This window comes from Arachis ipaensis, chromosome B04 (genome assembly GCF_000816755.2).
Source record: "Arachis ipaensis cultivar K30076 chromosome B04, Araip1.1, whole genome shotgun sequence".
In the NCBI taxonomy this organism is placed as follows: Eukaryota; Viridiplantae; Streptophyta; class Magnoliopsida; order Fabales; family Fabaceae; genus Arachis; species Arachis ipaensis.
The window spans coordinates 111,668,770-111,678,037 of record NC_029788.2 but is presented as its reverse complement, the minus strand read 5'-3'; the positions used below and the strand labels follow the sequence as shown (position 1 = coordinate 111,678,037).

Genomic DNA, 9,268 nt, shown 5'->3' with positions numbered 1-9,268 from the left:
CTTTTGTGATTTGTAGCCATCAAATAGCCATCAATGATGGTTTTAATGGTGTAAGATTGGTGTGAGATTTCATCCAATGGCTCACTTTTCTTTGCTAGTTATATGCTGGCCAGAATTTAACAAAGTTGCTGACCCTTAAACTTTTCCTTTCTATAATAATGAGATGCACAAATTTTAATTTTTTAGTAAAATTTTTTTTGTTATATTACGGGGTTAGAAAAAAGAAAAAATGGTTCAGAATTGTGTAGGAGGTTTATGGTTGATTTTAGGGTTGTACATAATTTGGTTAATTCAAAAACCAAATCTATTTTTTGATTAACCAAAAGTTTATAATTATTATGTCAAATTAAAATGTATGCCCGTAAATCGCACGGGTTTAGCATTAATTCATTTGAAAAGTAAGGAGGGTAAGTGTGGTGTTTTTCTAAAAAAAAGTTATTATTATCTATTAAAAGCATTAAACAAATTAGTAAATTTATATTTTTATTATAAAAAAATAATTAATCTCATTTTTTAACATTTGGAAGACATTGTTTTAGCTCTCTCTATTAATACTTCATTTTCGAAGGTCACTTCTTCGCTTGCACTAATTGCCTCATCTCTTTGTAATTTTTTCTGTTACACGAATTGCCTCTTCTTTTTGTAAAATATTTTTCGATAATAATGAGATGCACTAATTTTAATTCTTTAGTGAAATTTTTTTTGTTATATTACGGGGTTAGAAAAAAGAAAAAATGGTTCAGAATTGTGTAGGAGGTTTATGGTTGATTTTAGGGTTGTACATAATTTGGTTAATTCAAAAACCAAATCTATTTTTTGATTAACCAAAAGTTTATAATTATTATGTCAAATTAAAATGTATGCCCGTAAATCGCACGGGTTTAGCATTAATTCATTTGAAAAGTAAGGAGGGTAAGTGTGGTGTTTTTCTAAAAAAAAGTTATTATTATTTATTAAAAGCATTAAACAAATTAGTAAATTTGTATTTTTATTATAAAAAAATAATTAATCTCATTTTTTAACTGTTGGAAGACATTGTTTTAGCTCTCTCTATTAATACTTCATTTTCAAAGGCCACTTCTTCACTTTCACTAATTGTCTTATTTCTTTGTAAATTCTTATGTTGCGAAAATTACATCTTCTCTTTGTAAAATGGCTTATGATAATAATGAGATGCGTTAATTTTAATTTTTTTAGTGAAATTTTTTTGTTATATTACAGAGTTAGAGAAAAAAAAATGGTTAAAAATTGTGTAAGAGGCTTATTGTTGATTTTAGAATTGTACATGATTTGGTTAATTCAAAAATCAAATATGGTTTTTAGTTAACCAAAAATTTAGGCATGCTCTCAAAATGTTGGTAAGACCGATAAACTGGTTAATATATCATAAAATTGGTGGAATCCACTTTTATATCAAGTATGCCTAAAAGTGAGTTGTCAAACTTGTGCTCATACAAGAATTTCTCGATGGAAACACATCCTATTCAAATATGACTTTGAGTAAACTCACTATGGGACGTGTTCAGTGAGGTGTTGACATCCAACCACTTAATTTTCTGTCTCTTTAGACATAACTTCTTTTACATGCACATCAATTTTTTACTTAATTCTCTGTCTCTTTAGACATAACTTCTTCTACATACACATCAGTTTTTTGTTTCTGTTTATCAAATTTCTCTTCTCTTTCATGGAGAATACTACTTCACAAGAGTCAGTGGTTCCAACGAACAAAAACGACGAAATTAACATTGAAGAAGAAGACAAAAACTACGAAATCAAAATTGAAGAAGAAGAAGCAGAATCAAAAATGAGATAAGAAGAACTGCATGCAACAGATAAAAAATTTACCAGAAACAAGAGGTACATGCTGGTTCTGAGTTACTTTCTTCTTGTTATGGGTTCGGTTTCTTCAACCGTACTTTCAAAATATTATTTCACCCAGAAAGGTGCAAGCGAATGGCTTTCAACCTAGCTTCACTTCAGTGTTCGGGTTTTCCCCTCTTACTTGTCCCCATTTTCCTCCCATATTCTATACTCAAATCCACCATCCGAATACATTTTACTGATTTCAATAGAAAGACTCTAACTTTATTGATCTTCCTTGGAATCATACTCGAAATCAATAATGTTATTTTCTCATATGCCGTTTCATATCTTCCAGTTTCAACCTCATCATTTCTTCTTTCTTCCCAACTTGGTTTCAATCTTATTCTCTCTGTCATCATGGGGAAGCAAAAAATAACCTTTTGGAATCTCATCATCGTGATTCTCATCACGTTGAGCTACATCCTTCTCGCATTGAATTCTAGTAGAGAAAGACCGAAAAGTCTAACGAAGAGGGAGTACTTCATCGGATTCTTTTGCACCATTAGCGGAGGTTTGTTGTATGCTTTGTACCTTGCCGTTGTGGAGAAGATCAACAAGAAGGTTGATTGCTACGAGATGGTGATGGAGATGCAGCTGGTCATGGAGGTGACGGCCACGGCACTGGCCACCGTGGGAATGGTGTTTCTAGGCGGATTCTGGGATTTGAAGAAAGAAGCCAAATTGGTGTTTTACAAAGGAGAAATGATTTACTGGGTTTTGATCGGGGCAACCACTGGGTCCTTTTCTTGCTAATGTTTCCAAGCTAGGATTGTTAGATTTACACCATTCTAGCTTGCGGGAGGGTGTTAGCTAAATTATTTTTTTTATCAATAATAGAGTTATCAGTGTAATTATTTTTTAGTGAGAGTACATAAAGAGTACATAGTATATAAGGTGTAATAACTCAATAAATATTTTTAAAGAGGATTTTTTATTCTCTTCAACAATGAGAATAACTCATTTTTCTCCCTCTCTTAATCCCTTCTAGTTCATCAAACCATCAACATCACAGCTTGAATAGCTTAGGACATGAGATTTTCTTCCATACAAAAAACATTAAATTTAAATATGTAACTCTACAATCATTTTATCTTATTAATTATTAATTAAAAATGGCTTATTAGTATAACTAGCTGATGTATTATTTTTTTACGGTGAATCGTAAAAGATTTAACCTACAATGATTTAAAATTTGTTTGAGAATTTATTTTTAATTAATAAATTATTACATATATAAGATATAATTTAAACTTTTAATATTTACTTAATTAAACAAACGAGTAAAACTAATATTCGACCGACTTAACTTTTTAAATATACACATTAACTAAACACGTATAGTAAATACTAAATAGTAATTTACTATTTGGACGTCAATCAGGAATTTACGAAACGAAGTTAGGAAGAAAAAGGGTAGGTTTGGTTTGGTACCCTCATTGCGCCAACCAACGTGGTGTCATTATCATTTGCTATTTTGTTTCCTTTTATTTTCACTAGTCTAACATCTCATATTTAGGCATGCTCTCAAAATATTAGTAAGACCGATAAACCGGTTAATATATCATAAAATTGGTGGAACCCACTTTTATTTCAAGTATGCCTAAATGTGAGTTGTCAAACTTGTGCTCATACAAGAATTTTTCAATGGAAACACATCCTATTCAAATATGACTTTGAGTAAACTCACTATGGGACGTGTTCAGAGGCGTTGACATCCAACTACTTAATTCTCTGTCTCTTTAGACATAACTTCTTCTATATACACATCAGTTTTTCACTTATTTCTCTTTCTCTTTAGACATAACTTCTTCTATATACACATCAATTTTTTGTTTCTGTTTATCAAATTCCTCTTCTCTTTCATGGAGAATACTACGTCACAAGAGCCAGTGGTTCCAACGAACAAAAACGACGAAATCAACATTGAAGAAGAAGACAAAAACTACGAAATCAACATTGAAGAAGAAGAAGCAGAATCATCAGAAATGGACAACAAGGAAAGACAAGAAGAACTGCATGCAACAGATCAAAAATTTACCAAAAACAAGAGATACATGCTGGTTCTGAGTTACTTTCTTCTTGTTGTGGGTTCGGTCTCTTCAACCAAACTTTCAAAATATTATTTCACCCACAAAAGTGCAAGCGAATGGCTTTCAACCTGGCTTTTGTGTTTGGGTTTTCCCCTTTTACTTATCCCCATTTTCCTCCCAAATTCTATACTCAAATCCACCATCCGAAAATCTTTTACTGATTTCAATAGAAAGATTATAACTTTATTGATCTTCCTTGGAATCATACTCGAAATCAATAATGTTATTTTCTCATATGCTGCTTTATATCTTCCAGTTTCAACCTCATCACTTCTTCTTTCTTCCCAACTTGGTTTTAATCTTGTTCTCTCTGTCATCATGGGGAAGAAAAAGATAACCTTTTGGAATCTCACCACCGTGATTTTCATCACGTTGAGCTACATTCTTCTCGCATTGAATTCCAGTAGAGAAAGACCGAAAAATCTAACGGAGAGGGAGTACTTCATCGGATTCTTTTGTACCATTAGCGGATGTTTGTTGTATGCTTTGTACCTTGCCGTTGTGGAGAACATCAACAAGAAGGTTGATTGCTACGAGATGGTGATGGAGATGCAGATGGTCATGGAGGTGACGGCGACGGCGTTGGACACCGTGGGAATGGTGTTCCTAGACGGATTCTGGGATTTGAAGAAAGAAGCCAAATTGGTGTTTGACAAAGAAGAAAGGATTTACTGGGTTTTGATCGGGGCAACCACTGGGTCCTTTCTTGCTAATGTTTCCAAGTTTGAATTTTTAGATTTACACAATTCTAGCTTGCGGGAGGGTGTTACCTAAATTATTTTTTTTATCAATAATAGACTTATCAGTGTAATTATTTTTTAGTGAGAGTACATAAAGAGTACATAGTATATAAGGTGTAATAACTCAACAAATATTTTTAAAGAGGATTTTTCATTCTCTTCAACAATGAGAATAACTCATTTTTCTCCCTCTCTTAATCCCTTCTAGTTCATCAAACCATCAACATCACAGCTTGAATAGCTTAGGACATGAGATTTTCTTCCATACGAAAAATATTAAATTTAAATAGGTATCTCTACAATCATTTTATCTTATTAATTATTAATTAAAAATGGTTGATTAGTATAACTAACTGATGTATTGTTTTTTTACGGTGAGTCGTAAAAGATTTAACCTAATACGNNNGATTTAAAATCTGTTTAAGAATTTATTTTTAATTAATAAATTATTACATATATAAGATATAATTTAAACTTTTAATATTTACTTAATTAAACAAACGAGTAAAACTAATATTCGACCAATTTAACTTGTTAAATATACACATTAACTAAACACGTATAGTAAATACTAAATAGTAATTAACTATTTAGACGTCAATGAGGAATTTACGAAACGAAGTTAGAAAGAAAAAGGGTGGGTTTGGTTTGGTACCTTCATTGCACCAACCAACGTGGTGTCATTATCATTTGCTATTTTACTTTCTTTTATTTTCACTAGTCTAACATCTCATATTTAGGCATGCTCTCAAAATATTGGTAGGACCGATAAACCGGTTAGTGCATGTTTGGGCGCCATTATTTTGTTAAAAAAAGATCTTTTTTCAATGAAAAAAGATCTTTTTTTATTTTTTAACGTGTTTGATTTGAAAAGTAAGGAGTGTAAGTGTGATGTTTTTCTAAAAAAGGTTATTATTATCTATTAAAAGCATTAAACAAATTAGTAAATTTATATTTTTATTATAAAAATAATTAATCTCATTTTTTAACATTTGGAAGACATTGTTTTAGCTCTCTCTATTAATACTTCATTTTCGAAGGTCACTTCTTCGCTTGCACTAATTGCCTCATCTCTTTGTAAATTTTTCTGTTGCACGAATTGTCTCTTCTTTTTGTAAAATGTTTTTCGATAATAATGAGATGCACTAATTTTAATTCTTTAATTAAAAATTTTTTTTGTTGTATTACGGGGTTAGAAAAAAGAAAAAATGGTTAAAAATTGTGTAGGAGATTTATGGTTGATTTTAGGGTTGTACATAATTTGGTTAATTCAAAAATCAAATCTATTTTTTGGTTAACCAAAAGTTTATAATTATTATGTCAAATTAAAATGTAAGCCCATAAATCACACGAGTTTAGCATTAATTCATTTGAAAAATAAGGAATGTAAGTGTGGTGTTTTTCTAAAAAAAAGTTATTGTTATCTATTAAAAGCATTAAACAAATTAATAAATTTGTATTTTTATTATAAAAAAATAATTAATCTCATTTTTTAACCGTTGGAAGATATTGTTTTAGCTATCTCTATTAATACTTCATTTTCAAAGGCCACTTTCTCACTTTCACCAATTGTCTTATTTTTTTGTAAATTCTTATGTTGCAAAAATGGCCTCTTCTCTTTGTAAAATGGCTTTCGATAATAATGAGATGCGTTAATTTTAATTTTTTAGTGAAAATTTTTTTGTTATATTACGGAGTTAGAGAAAAAATGGTTAAAAATTGTGTAGGAAGCTTATGGTTGATTTTAGAGTTGTACATAATTTGGTTAATTCAAAAATCAAATATGATTTTAGTTAACCAAAAATTTAATTTTAGTTAATTAACCAAATTAATTTTATATGATGAAATTAATTATTAACCGGTTATAAATTTTAAAAATTGGTTTTTAACCGGTTATAAAATAAAAATTAGCTTTGAAAAAAATTGGGTTTTTGAAAAATAAAATCAGTTTTTGGACAAAAAATCGGTTTTTGGACCAAAAAATTGGTTTTTCTAATTCTACAAAAAAATCGGTTAGCCAATTTGAACACAAGAGTTGCATAAAATTTGGTTTTGATTTTGGTTAACTACTTTTTAATAATATGGATATCATTTTTAAAATTATTTTATTAAATTGGTTAACCAAAATATGGTTATAATTTTTTAACAGATTGACCACATTTTAGTTTTTTTAATTTACACCCCACCCGAAAGCTATTTTGGAACAATGTATAATTTTGATATTGAAAACCAAAATTATCATTCACAACTCAATAATTAGGGGTACTCTATTTCTATTCAGATCTGAAATAAAATTGAACTTTTAATATGACTAATTGGCAAACCTGAACTATTATCGATGGTGACTCTTTTTGAACCAGCATATTCAGTCTTTTTTCCAAAATTGTGAGCATCGTAGTCATGTAGTGCGTGGCTCCTGAATCTAGAAACCAATCTGAATCTTGCAATGTTGTTTGAGTAGCAAATTCAGCATAATCTAAACCAAGGTATTTATGTATGACAAATTTGTGCTAAGGTTGTACGAATGTGACGAAACTTCAACTCTTCCATTATCATAGCCATCATACCTGTACCAATAATTGAGAGTTGTGTGCCCAAATTTCTTGTAAACTTGGCATTGCTACGGTTTAGCCATCATAAGGGAATAAAGTGTGCATTTAAACACAACATTAGTGAAACATTACGAGTAATTGGAAGATATATAAAATGTATCTTAAGCCTGATATTAAAAAATTGATTTAAACATAACATATATGTTTTATTTTATTTAAAAAAAAAAGAAATGTATAAATAAAGATGCAAAATAAATGTAAATCATAGAGAGAAATCTTAATGAGGCCATAGAGTTACTTTCTGCGGCACATGGGCATTCATTTCCATATATAGCCACCATTATTGAGCCTTCTTTTGTACGGGTGGCAACGGGGTGGGTAGGGGTGGATTTTTATCATGGTTCTGAAAATCGGATCGGACCGGCCGGTTCAACCGGAATAACCAGGAACCGGTGGCCTAATCGGTCCGGGTGACGGAGAAAATTGCCTAGCAAAAACCGGTGAAAAAACTGATCGAACCGACGGTTAACCGGCAAACCGGAAGAACCGTTCGGTTTTTTGGCGGTTTAGTGATTTGCAGCTTCAATGCCAAAACGACGTCGTTTTGGCTTAAAAAAAAAAAAAGAAGAAAAGGCAAACGCGTAGCGCCGAAACCTAACCCACTACCACTAACCCTAATCTCAATCTGAGCTCAGCTCCCCTTTCCCCTAACCTAATCTGCGCCAGCCTCCATTCACCCAGCAAGGCCACCATTCGCCACCGACAACCATCGACAGCAGCCGCGACCACCACCGGCCGAGCCCGCCTCCTCGTCGCCGAACGTCACCTAGCCCGACCCTCATTCGCCACCCACAACCATCCACAGCAGCCGCGACCACCACCGGCCGAGCCCGCGTCCTTCTGAATTCGGCAAGACTCTGTTCTATGCTCCTTCTTGATTTTGGATTTTGATTTTCTGAGGTTCTGTGAGCTCGCCTGTTCTATGCTGCCTTCTTGATTTATGATTTTGATTTTCATCATTGCTGTTGTTGATTTTGAATAATGAATATGTTTTGCTGCTTCTGTTTGTTGCTTAATGATGAAAATTTTTTGCTGCTTCTGGATATGCTTGCTGTTTCATTATATTCATGGTTTTCTGAATCATTGCTGTTGTTGATTTTGAATATGTTTTGCTGTTTCATTATATTCAGAATGATGAAAATTTTTTGCTGCTTCTGAATATGCTTGCTGTTTCATTATATTCAGAATGATGAAAATTTTTTGCTGCTTCTGAATATGCTTGCTGTTTCATTATATTCATGGTTTTCTGAATCATTGCTGTTGTTGATTTTGAATATGTTTTGCTGCTTCTGTTTGTTGCTTAATGATGAAAATTTTTTGCTGCTTCTGAATATGCTTGCTGCTTCATTCGATTTCTCTGTTTTTCTCTCTAGATCTGTTTCCTCTGATTCAATTTTGTGTATATATGTATACATTTTTGTGTAAATTGTGTTGTTTTGAATTTGATTTGTTTTGTTTGAATGGTGCAGTACTGAAATTGATCTGGTTTTGAAACTTTAATTAAAATAAAAAAAAGAAACTGATGATCCTCTTCTGAGCTCACTGTCACCACCGTCATTCCTCCCTCGCCGTGTCTCCAGTAAGTCGCTGCTTCTTTAGTTTTGATTTCTAAGATTCTGGCTTCTGAGTTGATTTTTTGTACTAGATTCTGATTTGTGATTGTGTTCTGAGTTGGGTTGTTCCTTAATGTGAGTCTGAATTTAATTTGAATTGTTTCACTTAGTTTTTCTGTTTCTGGATTTGGAGGTTGAGTTGTCTGTAACTCTGTATTCTGAGTTTTTGTTGTTGACAAGCATTGAATTTGTTGAATCTAGTTAGGGTTTGGTTAGTTATAAGAGGCTTGTTGCACAATAAGAAATTTCATCAATGTGTTATTCAATTGAATTGTATATTGGCAGCCCAAAAAGGGATAATTGAATTGTATAAGAGAATTGATGTTGAATAATTAGCCTTGGCTTGA

The 9,268-nt window shown here is 31.9% G+C and overlaps 1 protein-coding gene and 1 pseudogene across 1 annotated transcript; both read left to right on the top strand.

Annotated features, from left to right (window-relative positions):
• The window catches only part of LOC107636792, a 13,064-nt pseudogene extending 10,445 nt beyond the window's left edge, over window positions 1–2,619 (top strand).
• LOC107636793 (probable purine permease 4) lies at window positions 3,729–4,730 on the top strand. The gene has a single exon (XM_016340279.1). The coding sequence runs from the start codon at window positions 3,729–3,731 to the stop codon at window positions 4,728–4,730; it is 1,002 nt and encodes a 333-aa protein (XP_016195765.1).

What these genes read in the sequence shown, in the direction of transcription:
- LOC107636793 (XM_016340279.1), top strand. Translation starts at nt 3,729, where the DNA reads ATGGAGAATACTACGTCACAAGAGCCAGTGGTTCCAACGAACAAAAAC.